Source organism: Pyxicephalus adspersus, chromosome 11 (assembly GCF_032062135.1).
Source record: "Pyxicephalus adspersus chromosome 11, UCB_Pads_2.0, whole genome shotgun sequence".
In the NCBI taxonomy this organism is placed as follows: Eukaryota; Metazoa; Chordata; class Amphibia; order Anura; family Pyxicephalidae; genus Pyxicephalus; species Pyxicephalus adspersus.
This window is the reverse complement of record NC_092868.1, coordinates 50,142,880-50,165,952: the sequence shown is the minus strand read 5'-3', so window position 1 is coordinate 50,165,952 and position 23,073 is coordinate 50,142,880. Positions and strand designations below refer to the sequence as shown.

Here is a 23,073-nt window from a genome sequence, read left to right as displayed (position 1 = left end):
TTTTAAATAAATAAAAGATTTATTATATAAATACTGAACTTGTAACAACACAAATCCATTGATCACATCTGCATATAATGCATGGATACAAATGTGTAAATCCCATAAGAATGGCATAGCACCCTAGGTTACATTGTACACTGCAAATCTTGCACACTTAATTCAAAGACGAATTCTTTGTTAAATTATTTTGCAGATAATGCATACCATAATATGTTATATTTAACATACAGACAATTCCTGCAAATATTGCTTACACTGATCATACATAAACATAACATTTGCAAAAAATGCAAATCCTGCTGCTTTCTTTATCTGATCTATTACTGCCAATAGAGCAAACAATAATACATCTAATCGATGAACAATTTTTATAATACTGAATATCTAAACGATATGATACATATATTATATCTATATATATATGTTTTCCTTATAAAGGAATAATCAAAATGTATAATATGTTATAGATACATTGTATACATGAATGCATCAAATGCACTACTAATGTACTTTTAGCAGAATACAAACACTGTATTGTATTATTATTCTATATTTGTATACAGAAGATTCAACAAACATAAATACAACTTGACCAATCTACTGCCAATAGAGCATACAAAAATACATCTAATAGATGAACATTTTTTTATAATACTGAATATCTAAGCGATATGATACATATAATATATTATTATATAGGTTTTCCTTATAAAGGAATAATCACAATGTATAATATGTTATAGTTACATTGTATACCTGAATGCAGCAAATGCAATACTAATGTACTCAGTTCTTCAGCAGAATACAAAGACCGTATTATAATATTATTCTATATTTGTATACAGAAGATTCAACAAACATAAATACAACTTGACACTTATAAAGTTACAACATGCAGTCACACCCCATTGGGATACATTGCATGGGATACATGTAACACAGAACATTCACAGAATGTGACAATCTTTACAATAATAAAGAATTCTGCAAGTCCATTGTTTGCAGACATTGATCCTGAATGACCAAGTGTTGTAAATGACTAATGGCATGCTAAAGTGGCTTCTTAATATTGTAAGTCAATTTTGCATGTCTTAGGTATCATTCATATCATATCATCATACTATAGCTTACAATGTAACACTGAGAAGGCTCAGTGAATAGCTCATATTCATTTTCTTCATAGAAGATAACTATTCATATTTATATAAATATGGAACCACCTCCCTCTAAAGAAGCAGATGATATGACCAGTGCTCCTAGCTCCATATACAGTACAATGTCCATATAGGAGAAGTTAGGTCTACTTCTATCATACAATACAGAATACTATGAGATCACAATGTGATTACATGCAATGTCCATTTGATAGATACATTCATGGGGATCAGATCCCTATGTACAGGTGTCAGGTAGGCTCCTTGTACACCCAACTCCATGTACAGTCCAGAATAGAGTCCACATTGTCTACCAGGGTCTCCATAGGGCTATGCTGCTGTCTGGAGTTCTGGGCTTGCTGGAGGTTTGGGAGATAGGGAATGCAGAAGGAGTATTGTTCACAATCTGGACCCCATGGAGGTTCTGCAGCAGCTGCATCCGGGTGTCTGTCTGTGTGTGCAAGGATAGGAAGTTCACAGAGTCTCGGACACAGGTGGAGTAGCCATCTCTATGGGCTTGGCTGGAGCTTGTTGTCACATCTGGAATAGACAAGATGCATGTTAGTTATATAAAATCCAATCTATAATCATCTGCTCATCAATAAACTCAAGACCTAGGTCAGGCATGGGGTGGGTGAGGGCTTACTTACTTTTCTCAGCCATGTACTGCTGTATGAAGATGACCGTCATCTCCAATATGTCGGCCTTCTCAGGTTTGGAGGGCAGTTGATTTTTTTGGAATTCTTTCTCCAATATGAGACGCAGCTGCTCAATGCTGCTGTTAATGCGATCTCTTCTCATTTTCTCAATAACAGGCTTTCTCAGCTGCAGAAACAAGACAAGAAATAGTTAATATATTTGTTATCACCATCTATATCAATCTAACTTTGAATGATGGGTACAGAAGGTAAATAATAAATTTAATAAATACAAGTTCCTATAAAGCAATGTCTGCTCAATGTGCAGCTGAAAGCTACCCATTTAATGTAAAAAAGAACTACAATAATGAATAATATTCATTTGAATTTGTTCTTTCATCAGAAACTTATTAAATAGAAGTGAATATAAAGAAAAGTCTGCTCACTGTGCAGCTGAAAGGTGCTAATGATGAATTGATTTATTTTAAGAAATGGAAACTTCAAGCAAATCGCAGCAATATGAAGGAACTACAATAAGGAATAGTAGTTGTCTGCTTTTGTTCTTTCATCAGACACTCTAGCAAATATATAGTAATAAAAAAATGTAAAAGAAAATATATAAAGTAAGCGCACTAGAGGAAAATCTTACCTTTCGGAGCCCATTGGTAGCTTGCTGATCCAATGTCCTCATGGTGCATGGTGCCATGTTGGTGGAGCTGGTAGCAGTCAGTGTGCTGGGTGAGCCAGTTGCTGTGTCTGCTATTGAGCATCTGAGCCCTCCATATATACCCCTCTCCCTGCATAATAATGTATGGAGAACTGGCTTTCCAGAGGTTCCCACACTCAGCAGCCAATCACAGAGCAGTAGGGACAATGGACGTGTGTCACACTACAAGGTGGCATCTGGAGCCTCTAATAGCAGAGGATAATACAGGATGCAGGGGGGAGTGTGGGAAAGACCAGTAACAAGATGTTATCCCATAAAATCACACATTGCAACTTTTACAGAGAATTCTCTGCACAGGAACATATAACATCTGCAGATATCAGATTTAGTGCTGATTGCATTGTCTCTTTATTTGCAGCAACAAAACAAAGTTCAGAAGTTATAAAAAGAAAAAATACTATTATTAGAAATAAACAAATCTTTATAAGAAGTTTGTGATTTTTTTTCATCTTGCACCAATGTATTATTATATTATAATTAGATGTAGGAAACAATTGGCAAACAATCAATATTTCCCTGAAAATTGATCTGGAATATTAATCATTTTATTGTCTCAGGGTAAATCTGATTGCAAAATCCGTCAAAAGGGAATACGTCCGCATCCAATGATCAACTGATATCTAGCGTGTGTACAGTTATTATTATTAATAATATTAATAATAATTAACAGGATTTATATAGCGCCAATATATTACGTAGCGATGTATATTAAATAAGGGTTGCAAATGACAGATACAGACAGTGACACAAGAGGAGGAGAGGACCCTGTCCCAAAGAGCTTACAATCTAGGTGGGGGAAAGTTGGCAAATGATTGGCCGTTCTAGGACACATGTGCAATATTGGTGGACGTGACGTTGGAATGTTTGTACATCTGATGGAAATGATATCAGAAATATTCTTTTTACTCATAAACAAAATCACAATATTTCCTATTCTACATCACTAACCAATCTTCGGGTTCAGACGTGCTAGGGATTGAACGATCCTGCACAGCTCCCTATGGCTTGCACCTTGCCAGGCGCTCAGTCACTTGCACTTTAAACCAACCTATCATCACAATTTTTACTTTTTATAAAAGAGTAGATAACCCCTCTTTATGAAGAAAGAATGTGGCTCCTCCTCTTCTGCCATTACTGCCATGGCAGTAAAGACAGAATGGAAGCGCAGAGCCTCCTATGATACGTATGTCACTTCGGGCTGCTCCTTCTGCGCATGCCTGATTTTGAGCATGTGCAGAATAGGGCTTTTTCCACAATGTAAAAAAAAAATTCTGCAGTGAGATCTGCATTCTTCTTTTTTTTTATAGGAACACACATCACCGGATCTGGTACTTGCGCAATGCGAGATTGGGTGAAGTATGCAGAAGAAAGAAGAGGAAGGAAGAAGATGGCGGTGCCCAGAGCTTCCTCCCGATGAAGTAGAAATCCAGGATGGCACAGGACCAGATTGATTCCAGGTGTGGAGGGGTTTGCAGGTAAGTGAGATTTTATATTAATGAAAGTTAATTCTGTTAAAGGGCCAATGTCTGCACATTTGACAACTGGCAGTATTGCCCCTATTCATTCTAAATGGGGCTGCCGCAGGGACAGAAATCAATGTGGGGTACTGTTCCACACTGCGGGGGATTTTTAGTAATTAATCAAAAAATGAAAGTGACACAAATTGATAGTCAGAGTTTTGCTTCAATTATTTTTAGTGCTTGTGTGCTTCAACTGAACACAAATTGTACTTGTACCCTGCTGACAGGTTCTCTTGATTTCATACTGGATATCAATTGCTAAATATCAGATTCAGAAATAACAACATTATTTCATGATTTTACGAGTTTATAGAATTGGCTGTTTAATGAAGTGGTTGTGTTGGTCTTGGGGGAAAATCTGTGTCCGACTGTCTCTTGATGCCGTTTATCAATCTGTCATGTCAAATGTATTGATGAATTACTAATAGGAAAGGGCCGCTGTGCACTCCTATGGAGGAGAGTATAGCAAGGTGCTGCTCGCTTATCCTCCTCCCTTTTCTCTCCATGTCTGTACACCGCTCATTCATTTATCATGAAATATCATTTCCAGCGACAATCATCTGACATCTGTATAGGGCTTAGGATGAATTTACCCGGAGTGACTATAGAATGGCTGGATGACGGCAGCTCTGCCCCTTTAACCCCTTCTAACCCTAGCACCAAGCGCACACCCACTAAAGGAATGTGAGCTCTTCAGGATAGAAAGGGTTAAGGGGGCAGAGCTGCCATCTAGTAGGCATTCTGTGGTCACTTGGGGAAAATTCAACTTTGGGGACAACAGGAAGCCTAAAATAGATGCAAACCCCAACAGAATGACATTCGTCTTGCTAAAGCACCATGCATCATATACAAAACCTTCAGCTTTTTTAGCCTTTGTTACATCTCAGTGCCGCCGATCTCTTGCAGCCTCTTTGCAGCCAATGGCTGCTTTTCTCAGGGCACTGACAACACCAGACCGTGCCAGTGTATGGAAATGATCACTTGTAGTCTGGTGACAACACAGGTTCAGAATTAGGAGTCAGGGACTGAGCGTTGTCACCCTATAACAGGAAGTGCCTGTGCCAGGAACTAAAAGGAAGGATTACAATAAAGGAATTAAAATAAACCCTGCAAGGACATTAATGTTTTGGAAATGATTTTATAGAAATGTGATTGGCTCTGCATTCCGCAGTCACTTCTTCTAATCTGGAACTTTCCACCAGTCTATAAATCTGCCATCTGATTGGCTCAGACTTTCTGTCTGCTGGCTTTCTGTGTCAGGGACAAATGTGTCCAGGCAGTGTGTCCGGTCGCGGTGAGAAGTGTGCATGACATGCGGGTGTGAATCATAGCCTGCAGCATCAAAGACAGGAAGTGTGCCCATTGAGTGGACACATGGAGGATGTTGGCAATCATCGTGGGAAAAAATGAGCTACTGGAAAGGCAGCTACTGTAAAACATTCCAATACCGTGTGTCGTTTATACAATGGGGCCTTTCACCTTATCTGCACCCTCCAAGCGTCTGTCCGCATGGGGTGAGAGTGATTGAATGTTTCACGTCCATCCGCTAAAAACTTAAAACTTGAAAACCTAAATTTTAAGTGTTTGGTCTTTATTGGTTGGTATATCACCATTTCACTTCTTTTGAATCATTCCCTAATGACATCAAACCCCCTTTATGACCCAGTCACTGGTCAGATATCACTGTGGTGTCCCCAGGACAGGAAGTTACTCATCTGCCTGAGGTGTCCCCATTACTCCATGATAAACCTTCCATCTGATGAGATTTGTCCAGCTTGGAATGTTTTTACCAAATTTGCTTTGACAAAACAAAAAGCGATTTGAAGATTTGCTTTAAATGTAGATCCATAGGGGGTAATGATAAGGAGAAAGTCTGCTTTTGATATGGAAATGAAGAGAATTTCAGGCTGATTCACGGAGGGTGAATGGCAGTTTGCAGGTGATTTTGTCTCAAAAGAATCAGAACCTTAGAGAGTGAATCTCAGAAATAGTGAATCTCAGAAAAAATGAATGAGTACAGATGCTAAGTTTCTTTCTTTCTCTCTCTCTCTCTCTCCCTCTCTCTGACTGGGTGAAGATGACATTTCCACCATTTCCTTTTAGGGAGGATGCAGCAGGGAGCCACCTGCTGTGTCATCCCCCTCTCCATAATGCAAGTTAATCAAAAATTGATTATGAAAAAGAGAAGTTCTGCAATAAAGAATTTAAAATCCATTTTGTGCACTTCTGACAAAGTTAGTGACAGGTTCTCTTTAGGGGCCCTAAAATGTAAATGAAATGTTCCTAAATTGATGGGCCCCACTGGGCTAGGACAGCCAGAGCTGGGCTGAAGGGTTTGGATGAAAAGGTGGCTTCGGCAGGTGGAGGGGGATGCAAACAAGACCTGTCAATGTGTGCTGATGACGTAGGTCCCAGCCTATAGGGGGTGCTCTTTGGTACTTGCCACCTTGGGTATTAAAGGACCCCAACACTGACAACAGACACCCCCACAGAGGGACAGAAAGAATTCTTCCATGTTGATCGCCACTGTGTGCCAGGAATGCCAGCTAAGTGCCTCCTATAGATGCAAGCACACATCTTTCTTCAATGGAAGCGCGCATGTCATCAAAGGCGCATGATCCGATTGGCAGAATGTGAGCTACTGAGGAATTTAATTTGACAAAAAAAAAAGTTCAAAAGTGACTTAAAATCTCCTGCATCCTTGGAAAACACCGGGAACGACTCTGGCGGCCCAATCAATCTTTCCAAGCTGCTGTTTGCATGGTCACAATGTAAATGTTCACTCTATGAACTTGTTGAAATTTCCCACAGCCCGGGGACTTGGGACACAATAGAAGTGTGTCTGCCTGAACTATGTGACCGGACAAAAGAACAGCTGGAGATGGAGGTCACATGGCCCATGAAAAGGAACGGCACAATGTGGGAAAGACGGTCGCAAACATGCCGTCATCCTGACCCTTCTTGTGAATTAAAGCACAATTTATTGGCGTGTGACAAGTTTCAGTCCTGGGAACCATTTTTTTTTATTGAGTGGACAAAGCAAGGATTATGACATCACCATTTACTACCGGACCCCAAAAAATATATAGAAAAGGGGCATTTATCAATTTCTCAGGGCTTTCCTAATAGTCACAATAAAAGACTATGACGGTGTAATGAGGGCTTGAATGGCCATTTGGTGTCTCCATTGGGAACTGTGACAACACGGGATCATAATGGGGACTGTTGTCACTACAAACAGGAAGTACCTAGACTTTTAAGGCAGGATTATTGGGTATTGGTTTCAAAAATACAGAAAATAAAAATATAGGGTGATTTATATCGCATGGCCAAAAATGCGTATGGAACAAATGAGTTAAAATACGGATGAAAGCTACACCAAAAAACCCCATAAGTTTGGGACACAATAGAGGTGACATTTACAATCCTAAACATTAAAGTCACTTAAAATGGAGCAAATCTCTAATTTCCTGGCTGCTGGACACTTGACATGGCCTAATTCTGTGTGTAATCTGATAAAATTGCCATCTGACATGAAGCGACCTTTAGTCCGACCTCTTATTCATTGGCCAAAGTTGAATGTCCTTCAGGAGCTGAAGTTTCGGGCAGGTGCCGGGTCCCCCCGGGGACAGCGGCTGTGCTGGGATCCTTTCTGGCAGAGGTGTGTGAGCTTAAGTTTCCTAAACTTTCCCACAGCGGTTCTCAATAGAAGACTTTCAGGCGGACAATAGAAGTGTGCCACGCTATCCCTCTGACCTCAGTGTGTGTTAAGCTGTAATTCTACCCTGGAGGCCATCTGGATCCGAGGCTCTTATTCAAAGAGTTTGGAATGATCTCAGCTCCTGAGAATCCTCATCAATAGACTATAGAAGATACAATGAAAAGGAGAAGTTACAACAAGCAGTCTTAAAACTGCAGAATATCCCCAAGAATAATATATATTATATCCAAGCCCAGATGTATGGTGCACCTCCATCTCCATCTTAAAACATCAAAGCTTTCCAAATGTTAGAAAAGTTTCAAAGTGCTCAAGGGGGATTCACTGCTACTAAATGTTCTTAGTATGGTTTCTCGCCATTAGTGCCACTTTTCAGGGTACCTTACACCCCTGCTTCAGTGTATGCTAAGCCTTACGTTTGATCTAGAGGCCACCTGGATTTGGGGCTTCTTCCAAAATGTATTGATGATCTCGGAATCGGTGAACAAAATGTTTTACCTACAAGCCCAGATGTATGGTGCACCTATCGCTACTGCGGCTTGGACGCATCAAGGTTTTCCAAATTTTTAGAAAAGTTTTAAAGGGTATATGCTTATAGGGGTTCACCGCTGTTGGAGATGCTTGTGAGAGTTTCCTGCCACTACTGACACATTTCAGGCTACCTACCCCTCTCCTTCAGTAGGTGCCTTAGGTTTGCCCTAGAGGCCACCTGGATTTGGAGCTTCTAAAATGTATTGATGACTTTCAAATCAATGAACCCCCAAGCCCAGATGTATGGTCCACCGCTATTGTCACTTATACAAAGGGTCTCCTGCTGCTGGAGGTGCTTGAGAGGGTCTCCTACCACTACTGACATGTTTCGGGGAACCTACCCTCCTTGCTTCAGTGTGTGCTAAGCCCTAATTTTGCCAGGATTTTGAGCTTCTTTAAAAAAGTATTGATGATCTCTGAATAAGTGAATTTTATATCCTAGCTCAGATGTATGATGCACCTCCATTGCCATTCTCACCTATGCAAGACGCTTGAGAGGGACTCCTGACACTACTGCCATGTTTCCGGGTACCTACCCCCCGCTTCAGTGTGTGCTAAGCTTCTAAAATCTATTGATGATTTTCAAATCAATGAACAATATGTTTTACCTCCAAGCCCGGATGTATGGTGCACCATCACTATTGTCCCTTATACCGGGCTTGAGAGGGTCTTCTGCTACTGGAGCTGCTTGAGAGGGTCGTCTGCCACAACTGACACGTTGTAGGGTACCTACCTCCCTGCTTCAGTGTGTACTGAGCCTTTATTGTGCCTTGGAAGCCACCTAGATTTGGGGCTACTTCTAAAATTTGTTGATGACCTCCGAATCAATGGACAATATGTTTTAAATGAATGCTCAGATGTATGGTACACCTTCATCACCGTTCTCACTTTTACAAAATGCTTGGGAGGATTTCCTACTGCTGGAGGTGCTTGAGAGAGGCTCCTACCACTACTGACACGATTCAGGGTACCTACCCCCATGCTTCAGTACGTGCTAAGCCTTAATTGTGCTCTGGAGGCCACCTGGATTTGCGGCTTCATATTAAAAAAAATACTGATGATCTCAGTAATCGTGAACAATATATTTTATATCCATGCGTAGATATATGGTGCACCTCCATCTCTGTCGCCCTTGAGGCACATCATGGTTTGCCATTGCCATACATTTGCAAAAATTTTTAAGGTCTACTGCTGCTAGATGTTCCTGAAAGGATCGCCTGCCACTACTGACACGTTTCAGGGTACTTACCCCTCTGCATCAGTGTGTGTTAAGCTTTAATTCTGCATTAGAGGGTATTTTCTAAAGTAGTCACCATACAGCAGAAGATACAATTAAAAAGAAAAATAATAGTGAGCAGTCTTAGCAATCACCTGAACCTGCAGCAATGTCTGAGAGTCAGTACGGTGTCCCTGAAGAACCATATATTTTACATCCAAGCCCAGATGTATGCTGCACCTCCAACTCCATTGTGGCTAAGACACATCAAAGCTTTCCAAATTTTAAGAAGTTTTAGATTTAAAGTGTCCTAGAGTTGGGCTAAGATCAAAAAAACTGAAACCCGGTATTGTACCTGCTCACATGATCGGGCCCTCGGGGGCCAGTGAGCCAATTGTGAGGGTAATTGCGACCTAACTGCAGTGTGATTTATGGCTCTTCTCAGTCATATGGTTTACAAGCTTCTCAGTCTTTTACAAACAGAGCTGGGGCTTCTATAAGACTGAAGGGTGCTTGCCAAGCCTTAAGGAAGGACTATAACTAAATTCAGGATCTAATCATTTTTCACTTCCTGTAAAAGGGTGACAACACTGTTGATTCTGCAGTGAAATGGCACAGTAGCGTTGTCACCCCATGGACAGAGCAGTCTTAGATTGCTACATAGTGTCAGAGGGACTTTATATTAGAGATAAGCTAATAAACCACATGATAACGATAAATGATTTATACCAAGTTGAAGGAATTTAAAAATTAGTCATTTCTTATATTTGTTTTTTTTATATCTGCCTGCACTTCATTGTGATTTATTGATGGGGTTTAAATGTAATGGATGAGTCAGTGGCAATCTGATCCGTCTTCGTCATCTTCCTCCTTTGGTCTCACATTCTGATCTTTGGGCAGATTGAACACGTGTCACCTGACCACCCCATGCTTTCCCAGACTCTAATGTGTCAATGCTGCCCAGCAGAGTTTTATTATCCCAAGGCAATCCCACACCTCATTTAGCATTCAGTAATTGAAGCTCCTGTATTGTTCAGCCGGACGGTCTGATTGGTCGATGAGTGTGGGAAACTTCAAGTCAGTGAGGACTCACAGAATCCCCTCCTGGTGGAAAGGGATGTGCAGCAAGTCTGTAGATGCATGATTGTAGACAGTGGTGGACCTGCAGAACTGACTTGGGGCCCATTGGGGACCCCTGTTGGTTTAGGAGGGTCCAGGGGCCCTTTTGCCACTGCACACTTTGCACCCCCTATGTCCACTGCTGATTGTACACTGTAGTGGGCATAGCCAATAGCAGGCAGAACTGACTTGAGGCCCCCCCCCCAACCAACTGACTGGGGCCCTTGTGGGGTGTTAAGTTGGCTGATCCAGGGGCCACACACTTTGTACCTACCTATGCCCCCTCTGATTGTACACAGTGGAGGATGTAGCCAACATTGATCACCTGTGCAGAACTGATTTGGGGTCCTTCTGCCAAACTTACTTGGGGTCCCTGTTGGCTGTGGGAGATCTTGGGCCCTTGTTGCCCAACTGCACATATTGCTCCTCCTTATATCTTGCTCTGAGTGTACAGATAGGATTGCTGCAACTAGTACTAGGGAGAAAATTGCCAAATGCAGCGAAATCGGAAGTTCTTTGTGGGCAGTTACTGATAAATTTTATTTGCCTTTAAACACAGCAATTAATCATAGGATAAAAGTGAATCAGAGTAACCAACCAATCAGAATTCATCTTCCACTGAGCTGGCGTGGGTATTATTATTAATATTAATAATAAACAGGATTTTTATCCTGTTTATTATTATGTATACGCAGCAATGTTTGTTACACTTGGCACATCAGCATCATTGCACTAATGCTATACATACACAATTACATTTTCTCTCCATGGTATTCTTGATCTATATTACAATCAATTGATCCCGGTGATCGACTACAAATATTTGATGTACCATCCACTGATACTCTAAAGTGTCAATAGTGACACAGAAAATGCTTTGATTTATTACTGGGGTTAACCATTGAACCAATAAAATGACCAATCAATTTTTGACATTCCTTTTTTGACAATTCTTTTTCATTCAATTTTTGACAGTCCTAATATTGATTGGAATTTGATCAGTTTAATTGATTAACTCTTCGATTAAAACCTAATAATGTAAAGGCAGCTATAAATGTATTGATGTGTGATTGGTACAAGCAAATTCTAGCAATTTATCTTTGATTAGAATATCAAAAAATACAACAACTGCAGCTGCATCAAACAGCTCAGCATGTTGCTAGAGAAAGAATTCACCAACTCAACTCAAGGTTGATGTATTGGAAATGAGTCAACTGCTTGAAACAGTGACACCTGCAGGCAACAAGTGAGTATGACACTCAGCCGACTCCTGGCTGAAGATTTTACAGCGGCTGGCAATAAGGGGTACTGATCCGATCTCTGCTTCCCCATTTATTCTCTATGCGTGGCCATAGGTGAGACACTGTGGGCCTGATTTATTAAAACTCTCCAAGACTGGGGAATATACACTGGCATGGGAGAACCTGGGTGATCCAGCAAACCTGGAATGGGTTTCTTAAAAATCATTAGCTAATAATTGGGAAAGTTGGTTTTCATTCCTGAATCTATTCCAGCTGGATTACCCAGGTTGTCCCATGATAGTCTATCTTCTCCAGTCTTAGAAAGCTTTAAAAAATCAGGCCCACAGTGTCCCACCTGTGGCCGCGCATAAAGAATGAATGGGGTAGCAGTAATCGGATCAGTACCCATTACTGTGAGCTGCTGTAAAATCTTCCAGCTGAATATTCTTAAGGAACCATCTCAGCAGTGTGACCACCTGAGCTGCTGACAAGGTGCTGATTCCTGGGAGCTGCACAGCAACTATTGTTCCTGCTGCCAATCTGAACATAGACCTTTTACACATGTAGTGTAAAACCACATGATTGGCTGCCCCCAGACACATAGCAGGAGCAGCTAACCACACTGCAGGCCAATACGTTTGCACAGATGGCCATTGCATTTGCAGTGGTGATTCTTCCACCAGAGGAAGAAAAGCAGAAGGAACAAGTTTCTTCTAGAAACTGAACCTCAACCGCACTGGATGCTAAAAAGTGTTCCCGACGGCCCCCATTTGTTTGAATGCTATGCGTTTGTGCCTGCAATACAATGTTATGATGCACCAAAATTCAATAACGGCCCATAGTGATCAGGCTACGTATACAAGTTCAATAATTGTCGTTGGGATCCTTCACAATCTTTTCCAACAACAAAAGGCTGAACGAGTGTTGTACATACAGAACGATGGAGCGGCACCCCGCTGTGCTCTCCCCCCTTCACTGGTATTACGATCTTTCGTAATCGTCAGGACGGATACATGAATGACGTCAGATGAGCGCTGTACACACGCCAGATTCTCGTCCAATACCAGCCCTGAGATGATAATCAGATGAGAATCATCTGACGTGTGAACATCTCCTTAGATCTGCTTTTTTTTTTTTAATGTCAATACCTCAAGTATATAATAAATAAATCTCAATCTCCAAAATATTCCAAAACAGTAAAAGACAGAAAAGAAACAATAACCAAAAAGTTCTATAAGAAAATAAAACAAAGGAACAAAAGATGCGGTCGCAGTATTTTTTATTATCCGCATGATGTCATCGATATAACAGTACAAAGAATTTTTTTTCTACTTGGGCGTCATGAAAACAAAAACGTTCCCGACATTGTGCGGTGCATTCTGGTGAACATTCCGTTTGGAGAATGCATGCTTTTATTTCCCAGAATCGCCATGATCTCATCGCAAGATAAATATTCTGCCTGAATAGAGAAGGGGTCTGGAGAAGATCTTTTTTAGGAAGCTGGAGGAGGCAATCGGCAGCCCATGAGTGGCCTTGTACTTCCTGTCTTTTGATCTTTTCACTCCCGCCTAGAAGTGTGTCGCTTTATTATCGTGGGACTGGAATGCCACTGATTCCAAACATCAGGCTATGTTTTTTTTTTCCAAACTTTTTGAGGCATTAACGCTCTCGAGGTCTCTTCTCTATTCAGGCTGGCCCGGCCCCTGTTTCATCTAGCCCACCCTCCACCTGTTCATCAGTCATTACCCCCAAGGTCATTCACAGTCAATTTAGTTTGTATTGTTGGCACAAGTTAACAATTGCCGACCAAGTGTGGGAATGAACGGCCAACGAGGGCTTCACAAGCCGCGCGCTGACGGAGTAGATTATAGACTGGAATCCCGCGAAAAACTCCGGCAACATTAAACTGAGCCCCATTCACAAAGACAGGACCCATTGTTGTAAAGATTTGCTGGCTGAAACTCTCACAGGAAAAGACCGGGGCCCCGGGCTCTTTGAAAGTACAAGCAGTGGAAAGGCTAATTAATTTTAAAGGACACCCAGGAAGACATAATTAAGTATTTGGGGCTATTCACCAAGAGGATAAATAGTCTGCTCACTGGTGAAGGTCAAGGATTGGCGGGAAATACAGCATGGAGAATGTGGAATATTTATCCCATATGCAATACAAATGACATCTGTTGCCAATGAGACGACTTCTCCGTAAAGAAAATGTGATTCAGGGGTTATAGAGTTACAAGCTGGTGGCTATTGGCTCATGTAAATATAATAGAAAACCAAAAAAAATTATAATAATAATGATGCTGATGAGAATAAAAATAATAAAAAATTGTTATAGTTCTTATCATTAACATGATGATTATTATTAACATAATAACCACATTAACTGAATAATAATATTATTCATAATTAACATTTTATTTACATAATAGTAGGAAAACAAGAAGAAAAAATGAACATAATAAAAATCACAATAAAAATAATAATTAAAGAATAATAAAAAAAGATAACGATAATAAAAAATAATATTTAAAAATACCATTATTATTATTATTATAAACATAAAAAGAAGGAAAGGAACAAAAAGGAGAAATTTTATTTTATTAGAATTATATTATAATTTAAAGGAAGACAGCAATTATAATAATCATTATGAATAATATTAATAACATATTAACCTAATTAACTTACCCTAATACCAATATTATTAATGAGGTAATAATAATGTACTAGATAAATGTTAAACAATTCGGGGTTGCCACCTCCCAGTAAACTTTAGTCAATTAAAAATGCAAAGCCCAAAGACTCATGGTTAATGTTTATGGTTATGATTATGGTTTATGTGGCACAAGAAGTGGATAGGTAAAACATAAGTAAATGTGTTGAAAATATATTAAAATCCAAAAGATTTCTATAAAACATCAGACATCAAGCATACAAAATACACTCCTATTGTGCCAGGTTTGCTGGATCAGCCAGCTTCATTGATGAAAATGTATCCTCTTCAGACTTGGAGAGCTTTATTAAATCACACCTATTGTGTTTTACTTACCTTCTCTTAGATTGTAAGCTCTTCTAAACAGGGTTCTATCCTCCTGTTTCATTGTTCGTATCTGTCTGTGATCTGCAACCCCTATTTAATGCACAACATTGGCACTACATAAATATTGCATATTATTTTCAATAATAATTAATAATAATATTACCATTTAGCATAGGGCGAAGGACAAGGCACATGAATTTAAAGGTGAGGTCTAATGCACAATAAAAAAGATATTTGATTATCATAGGAACACGACGCGTTTCGCAGAAAGAAACTGCTTCTTCAGGGGAAGTATCACCAACATGCAAAATAATAGTCGAATAATAATACTAATTATTATTTTTTTTTTGGAATTTGTTTTGTAATAACAAAAATGAAAAATGTTTGTTTAATGATTGCAGAATCTCCTGATTTAAAAATTCAAATAAGTTTTGTTTAAATAGAATTCAATTGTTGTGAAATAATCAATTTCAACAAATAATATTGAACTTCGGCTCCAGTATACTGAGCAGACTTTTTAGTGTTTTTTTTTCCCGAATACAAATAATCATAAATACAAAATATTGATTTTTTTGTACTTGCAAAAATATTAAAATGATTTATTTGTTTGCAGTGTTCCTTTAAACGTAAAATTGGAAATTTAAACTTCTACAAAAAGAAGCCATTTCCCTAAAACCACTCCCTTCCTACTTCCATATCATAGTTCTCTCCTCTTTTGGGAGTGTCAAGTTACTGTCTGTGCTGGACCAGCTCCTCTGCCCTTTCCTTTACTTTTTACATAATTCCTAATGTGTGCGGCTGCTGACATCATATTTGAAAAGGCAGCAACCAAGAGCAGTCTAAGGGCTTTTGGATGACTAAATAAGGATGTTTTTTGCAGGTAAATAACAGGCATTAAATGTGTGAAATGCTCAGGGAATCTTATGGGAAGGTTTAAAAAAAATGTTCCAATTATTAAAATATATGCTCATGTTAAATACCTAAACATTGCTGCAAACCTGCCCATAACCCTCACAATCAACTCATAATTAGTAGTATTTAAAAATATATTTTAAATCCAAGATCAGATACTTCCTAAAGAAAGGTAAAAATTAAAATTAAAAAAAATATATTTATTTTATGAAGCCCAGTTCTAATAGGATGTTTTCTGGGTTGTAAAAAACAATAAATATATATATATATATGTATGTATGTTTTTTATATAATATATATATATAAAGATAAGTTCTGGCCAGTATACAAAATTACCTGAACCCAAGTATCACAACAGCTCCAGTGGCGCAATCGGTTAGCGCGCGGTACTTATAAGACAGTAACTGGTGAGCAATGCCGAGGTTGTGAGTTCGATCCTCACCTGGAGCAGTGATTTTAAATTACCTACCTAACCCGAACTTTGCCCCCTATTGGTAGTACAGGACACAACTTCACTGAATTTACATCGATTGATTTAGGTTAATGCCTATTAAATATAAAATAGGCATTAACCTAAATTCACCATTAAAAAAATTACCCAGAAATGGAGCCATGAAATGTCAATGAAAGCTATGAATGTGCAGTGCTAATAATTGGAAGATAGGCAATGTGTGATACACTTCTGTGATAAATCCATCAATTGCCATATTGGTCAAGATTAAGTGATCACATGACTTTAACAACAAAGACTTTTGGTTTGCAATATTATTTGGGCAATACTGCTTTGGCACAAGATCATATCCATCATCATTTTTTATTCTTTTTTCACAAGACAAAAATACAATATACATGCAACACAAGATACTCACATTTAGGTATACATTTAATGAAATTATCATATTTAAAGTTCAAAATTAGGTTTAAATTCTATACAGTGTTAGAAACTCGTTAAGAGGTGATTCCAAGGAAGAAATCTCCCATATATTATATATTAATCTTACTAATACAATTTATTTTAGGAAGGACGCTAATAATTCAGCAATCCTACATACAGTTAGGTCTATAAGTATTTGGACAGAGACAACTTTTTTCTAATCTTGGTTTTGTACATTATCACAAATTATTTTAAATGAAACAACTCAGATGCAGTTGATCTGCAGACTTTCAGCTTTAATTCAGTGGGTTGTTTTTTAACAGTCACTTCACTTCAGGGGCTCAAAAGCAATTGGACAAATTAAAAAGCTGAAAAAAAATGTACATTTCTAGTACTTGGTTAAAACACCTTTGCTGGCAATGGCAGCCTGTAATCTTGAACTCATGGACATCACTAGATGCTGGTTTTCCTCCTTTTAAATGCTCTGTCAGGCCTTTACTTACCGCTCTGTCTGACGTTTAGCTTGTGAGTTCGATCCTCACCTGGAGCAGGAATTTTAAATTACCTACCTAACCCAGACATTGCCCCCTATTGGTAGCACATGACATAACCTCACTGAATTTACATTAATTTCACCATGAAAAAATTGCCTGTAAATGAAGCCATGAAATGTCCATCAAAGCTATGAATGTGCAATGCTACTAACTGTGAGATGCTGCAATGTCCGATACAGCTTCTGTGATAAAGCCATCAACCGCCGAGTTGGCAAATATGAAGTGATTAACAATTTAACAGTGAAGGTATTTGGTTTTTTGGTTTTGCATTACAATTTGGGTAATCTTGCTTTGGCACAAGATCTTATCCACCATCGTATCCAGCTCCATATTCCTATGCTCCATATTACTGTGTTCCAAATTTCTGTGCTCTATATTCCTGAGATCCAAATTCTTTGGCTCCATATTCCTATGTCCTACTTTCTTATGCTCTGTATATAGAATCTATATGATAACACCTAAAAATCAGTACTCCAGCTCCAGTGGCGCAATCGGTTACTGTGTGGTACTTATAAAACAGTAACTGTTGAGCAATGCTGAGGTTGTGAGTTTGATCCTCACCTGGAGCAGTGATTTAAAATTCCCTACCTAACCCAAACATTACTCCTATTGATAGTACAGAACACAATTTCATATATTGAATAGGCATCAACCTAATTTCACCATCAAAAATTACCTGGAAATCCAGTCAATGAAAGCTATGAATGTGCAGTGCTAATAATTGTGAGATAGGCAATGTGTGATACACTTCTGTGATAAAGCCATTAACTCCCATATTGGTCAAGATGAGTTAATCATATGACTTTAACAACAAAGGTTTTTGGATTGTGTTACCATTTGGGTAATACTGCTTTGGCACAAATCATATCCAGCGTCATTTAAGAAGCTTCTGTCCATATTGATGTGCTCCATGTTCCTATGCTCCATATTACATTGCTTTATATTCTTATGTTCTATAATCCTAGCCTTCATATCTGAGTGCTGAATATTGCTAATCTACATATTCCTATGCCGCAATGTGCTATACGGCTTCTGTGATAAAGCTACCAATCATAATGTTGGCCAAGATGAAGTGATTAACAACAAAGGTTTTTGGTTTGCGTTACCATTTGGGTAATCTTGCCTTGGCACAAGACCACATCCAGCATCATTTATGAAGCTTCTGTCCATATTTTGTCTGATATTTTCTCAAAGCAAAATCTTCTGAATACAATTATCAATAATCATTATTTTATTTTAATATTATTTTTTATCCATATATTTTATCCACCCTAATCTTGTCCCTCATTGGTAGCACAGGACACAACCTCACTAAATTCACACTGATTTTACCATGAAAAATTGCCTGGAAATAGAACCATGAAATGTCCATCAAAGCTATGAATTTGCAATGCTAATAACTGCCAAATGCTGCAATGTGCTATACAGCTTCTGTGATATAGCCATCAATCGCCATGTTGGCCAAGATGAAGTCATCAACAATTTAACAATGAAAGCCGAAAGGAATCGGTCAGCCTGACAGTGGTCATACATAACCTGATATCTCTCCAAAATGACAGATAGAAAGATAACTGCCCATCAACAAATCAGACAAGTGTTGTGACCTTCTGTGATCCTGAATGGTAACAGTAACACATACACTTTCCTGTGTCCAATATCCCTATGCTCCATATCCCTGTGCTCCACATCCCAGATCTCTATATTCCTGGGCTCCATATCCCTTAACCCCATAATTCTTTGGCTTTATTTTCCTTGTATTCATATTCCTATACTCCACGTTCCTGGGTTCCCCATATTTATGTGCTCCATGTTCCTAAGCTCTATGTTCCTGTGTTCTCCATATTTAGGTGCTCCAAATTCCTGGGCTCCATGTTGTTGGGCCCTATATTCCTATGCTATATTTTAATGTGTTCCAAATTTCTGTGCGCTATATTCCTATCCTCCTCATATTAAATCTGTATGATAACACCTGCAAGCAAGCAGTAGCAGCTCCAGTGGCGCAATCGGTTAGCGCGCGGTACTTATAAAGCAGTAACTGGTGAGCAATGCCGGGGTTGTGAGTTCGATCCTCACCTGGAGCAGTGATTTTAAAGTACTTAACCCAAACATTGCCCCCTATTGGTAGTACAGGACACAACTTCACTGAATTTACATTGATTTCATATATTTAATAGGCATTACCTAAATTCACCATTAAAAAAAATACCCAGAAATGGAGCCATGAAATGTCAATGAAAGCTATGAATGTCCAGTGCTAATAATTGTAAGATAGGGCAACGTGTGATACACTTCTGTGATAAATCCATCAATTTCCATGTTGGTCAAGTTTAGGTGATCACATGACTTTAACAACAAAGACTTTTGGTTTGCAATATCATTTGGGCAATACTGCTTTGGCACAAGATCATATCCATCATCATTTTTTATTCTTTTTTCACAAGACAAAAATACAATATAAATACAACACAAGATACTCACATTTAGGTATACGTTTAGTGAAATTATCATATTTACAGTTCAAAATTAGGTTTAAATTCTTTTCAAACAGTGTTACAAACACTTTAAGGTGGTTCCGAGGAAGAAATCTTCCATATATTATATATTAATCTTACTAATACAGTTTATTTTAGGACGGACGCTATTAATTCAGCAATCCTAAATAAAGTTAGATCCATAAATTTTTGGACAGAGACAACTTTTTCTAATTTTGGTTCTGTACATTACCACAATTTATTTTAAATGAAACAACACTTCAGGGGCTCAAAAGCAATTGGACAAATTAAAAAGCTGAAAATAAAATGTTCATTTCTAATACTTGGTTGAAAACCCTTTGCTGGCAATGACAGCCTGTAGTCTTGAACTCATGGACATCACCAGATGATGGGTTTCCTCCTTTTGTAATGCTCTGCCAGGCCTTTACTGCAGCGGCTTTCAGTTGCTGTTTGTGGGCCTTTCTGTCCGAAGTTTAACAAGTGAAATGCTCAGTTGGGTTCAGATCAGGTGACAGACTTGGCCATTCAGGAATATTCCACTTCTTTGCTTTATTAAACTCCTGGGTTGCTTTGGCTGTATGTTTTGGGTCATTGTCCATCTTTATTATGAAACGCCTCCCAATCAATGTGACTGCATTTAGCTGGATTTGAGCAGACAGTATGTCTCTGAACACCTCAGAATTCATTCGGCTGCTTCTGTCCTGTGTCACATCATCCATAAACACTAGTGTCTCAGTGCCATGGCAGCCATGCCAGTCACTGGATTTGAACACAATTGAGCATAATAATATTATAACCAAAAGTGTTAAAAGTGTGAAAGTGACCATGTTAAGACAAAACAATCATACAACTCACACATAAGAGGATGCCACTATATTGAGATCTATTTATCATAAATCTAGTTTAAGCTTAAAGAATACACCGGGGTAAATTTAACCAAAATTATTCTCTTAACAGAAGGACCAAAACTGCCAAGGTAACTCAAGTGGTCTCATCTTGATTTATAATATAGCAATATTGAATCTTATCTTTAAACAATATCTTGGGGCCCAGATAGTGGAGAACCTTGAGGTCGTATCTCGATAATCATGATATTTTCTCCACACCATATAACCAGCCCTTTAATGACGGTTCCCTCGAATCTTTCCAAAACTTTGGAATCTGGGACTTAGCTACATTAAGAAGAATGGGCACTAAGAAACATTTGTATCTACCCCAAGGCTTTTGAGTGCAGTTAAAAAATACACTCCAAGGTGTGAACTCCAATGTAGAACTTGTTATTATCTCAATCAATTGGAGTACTTTTCTCTAATAGCTCTCCACTATTGGACAGGACCACCAAATATGTGACAATGTAGCTCTCAATCCACATCCTCTCCAGTATAACCGAGATTCTTGAGGGAACATCTGGTGTAAAACTACAGGTACATATTACCATCTGGACAATAATTTTAAATTTCCTTCCTGTATCTTCGCACATATCGAAGTTTTGTGGGCCAAACTCAGAATCGTCTTCTTCTGAGTCTCGGAAAGTGAGCTATTAAATTCATTTTCCCACTTTACTAAATAATCCGGAGACTGGGCCAGCGAAGCCGATTAAAAGTCTATACAACATTGATGGAGTATGAGGCGGTCTATTCTCTCCACTAAACAAAGCTTCTAACAGGGTGAGAGCTTTCTCAGTACGTAAAGGACGTGGCAAAGACCTCAAAGTGGCATAATGGTTTATACTGCCACTGATTTATCTGTCTATATTTATCCAAAGGAACAAGCTGTGACAGTGAATCAACAGAATCCCCTGAGATAATCAGATGTAACAACAACCCCGTATCGAGGAACTGTCACTTTCCAATGCACCATTTTTGTTATGCAGAAGCTCCAGTGGTGCAATCGGTTAGCGCGCGGTACTTATAAGACAGTAACTTGTGAGCAATGCTGAGGTTGTGAGTTCGATCCTCACCTGTAGCAGTGATTTTAAATTCCCTGCTTTAACATATTACTGCCCAATTGGTTGCATAGGACACAAACTCACTGAATTTACACTCTCTTTAAGAGGGGTTAACCTGATTTCACCATAAAAAAATCATATAAAGGAATTTTCCTTCAAAGCTATGAATGCTATTAAGAGATGAGACGTTGGCAATATGTGAAACTGCTTCGGTGATAAAGCCATTGTTCCCAAGATAGATGTGGTGTTCACATTACTTTAAACACAAAGCCATTTAGCTTGCCGTTTGGGTAATCTTGCATTGGCACAAAATTAAACCCAGAAAAATTTTAAGAAACTTTTGCTATACCTGTATCATGTTCTACATTCATGTGCACTATATCCCTATGCTCCATTTTCCTGAGCTTCAAATTCTTTGGCTCCAGTGTTGCCGCCAATTGGTAGCACTGGACACAACCCCACTAATATTACACTCATTTCACATCTTTATTAGGTATTCACCCAATTTCCTCAAAAAAAAAAATTGCCAGGAAATGTTCATCAAACCTATGAATTTGCAGTGCTAATAACCGCAAGATGCTGCAATGTGTGATACGCTTCTGTGATAAAGCCATTACTCACCATGTTGGCCAAGATGAAGTGATCACATGACTTTAATAAAAAAAGGCTTTTATTTATTCATTATTTTATTTTATTCCTATTTTTATCCATATATTGTTGATAGCAAGTAAAACTGTATAAATGCACATTGGATTCCCCTGCCATAACTGTTAGTCTTTACAATTTACCCAGCAGCAGAGGAATCCATCAGCCTGACAGTGGTCATACATAATCAGATATCTCTCCAAAATGACAGATAGAAAGATATATGCCCATCAACAAATCAGACAAGTATTGTGACCTTCTGTGATCCTGAATGGTAACAGTAACACATACACTTTTCTGTGCCCAATATCCCTGACCTCCATCTCCCTTGGCTCCAAATTGTTGGGCTTTATATTCCTATGCTCCATATTATTGTGTTCCAAATTTCTGTGCTCCATATTCCTATGCCCTACATTCCTATGCTCCGTATATGGAATTTATATGATAACACCTGTAAATCAGTAAATCAGTACCTTGATAAATCAGAAGCTCCAGTGGCGCAATCGGTTAGCGCGCGGTACTTATAAGACAGTAACTGGTGAGCAATGCCGAGGTTGTGAGTTCGATCCTCACCTGGAGCAGTGATTTTAAATTACCTACTTAACCCAAATAATTCCCCTATTGGTAGTACAGAACACAACTTCATTGAATTTACATTGATTTCACATATTTAATAGGCATTAACCCAAATTCACCATAAAAAAATTACCTGGAAATGCAGCCAGAAAATGTCAATGA

The 23,073-nt window shown here is 38.8% G+C and overlaps 1 protein-coding gene and 4 non-coding genes across 5 annotated transcripts; 4 read left to right on the top strand and 1 right to left on the bottom strand.

Moving 5' to 3' along the window:
- Positions 1–2,554, bottom strand: LOC140341011 (transcription factor HES-5-like). Its single transcript, XM_072426501.1, has 3 exons — positions 2,445–2,554; positions 1,808–1,982; positions 1–1,697 (listed from the first exon to the last, which is right to left on the bottom strand). The coding sequence occupies exons 1-3, from the start codon at positions 2,499–2,501 to the stop codon at positions 1,468–1,470; spliced, it is 462 nt and encodes a 153-aa protein (XP_072282602.1). The 5' UTR covers positions 2,502–2,554; the 3' UTR covers positions 1–1,467.
- Positions 2,555–16,179: 13,625 nt separating this feature from the next.
- Positions 16,180–16,272, top strand: TRNAI-UAU (transfer RNA isoleucine (anticodon UAU)). Its single transcript is given in 2 exon segments — positions 16,180–16,217; positions 16,237–16,272. It is a non-coding gene; the product is annotated as a tRNA-Ile (tRNA).
- Positions 16,273–19,238: 2,966 nt separating this feature from the next.
- TRNAI-UAU (transfer RNA isoleucine (anticodon UAU)) lies at positions 19,239–19,331 on the top strand. The gene is given in 2 exon segments: positions 19,239–19,276; positions 19,296–19,331. It is a non-coding gene; the product is annotated as a tRNA-Ile (tRNA).
- A 2,286-nt stretch (positions 19,332–21,617) lies between these two features.
- TRNAI-UAU (transfer RNA isoleucine (anticodon UAU)) lies at positions 21,618–21,710 on the top strand. The gene is given in 2 exon segments: positions 21,618–21,655; positions 21,675–21,710. It is a non-coding gene; the product is annotated as a tRNA-Ile (tRNA).
- A 1,113-nt stretch (positions 21,711–22,823) lies between these two features.
- TRNAI-UAU (transfer RNA isoleucine (anticodon UAU)) lies at positions 22,824–22,916 on the top strand. The gene is given in 2 exon segments: positions 22,824–22,861; positions 22,881–22,916. It is a non-coding gene; the product is annotated as a tRNA-Ile (tRNA).
- Positions 22,917–23,073: the final 157 nt, after the last annotated feature.

Bases quoted from the DNA above. Each gene is read 5' to 3' on its own strand.
- LOC140341011 (XM_072426501.1), bottom strand. From the start codon at position 2,501: ATGGCACCATGCACCATGAGGACATTGGATCAGCAAGCTACCAATGGG. The intron at 1,983-2,444 runs GTAAGATTTTCC...TTGTTTCTGCAG, and splicing joins CTACCAATGGGCTCCGAAAG to CTGAGAAAGCCTGTTATTGA. The intron at 1,698-1,807 runs GTAAGTAAGCCC...TGTCTATTCCAG, and splicing joins GCAGTACATGGCTGAGAAAA to ATGTGACAACAAGCTCCAGC.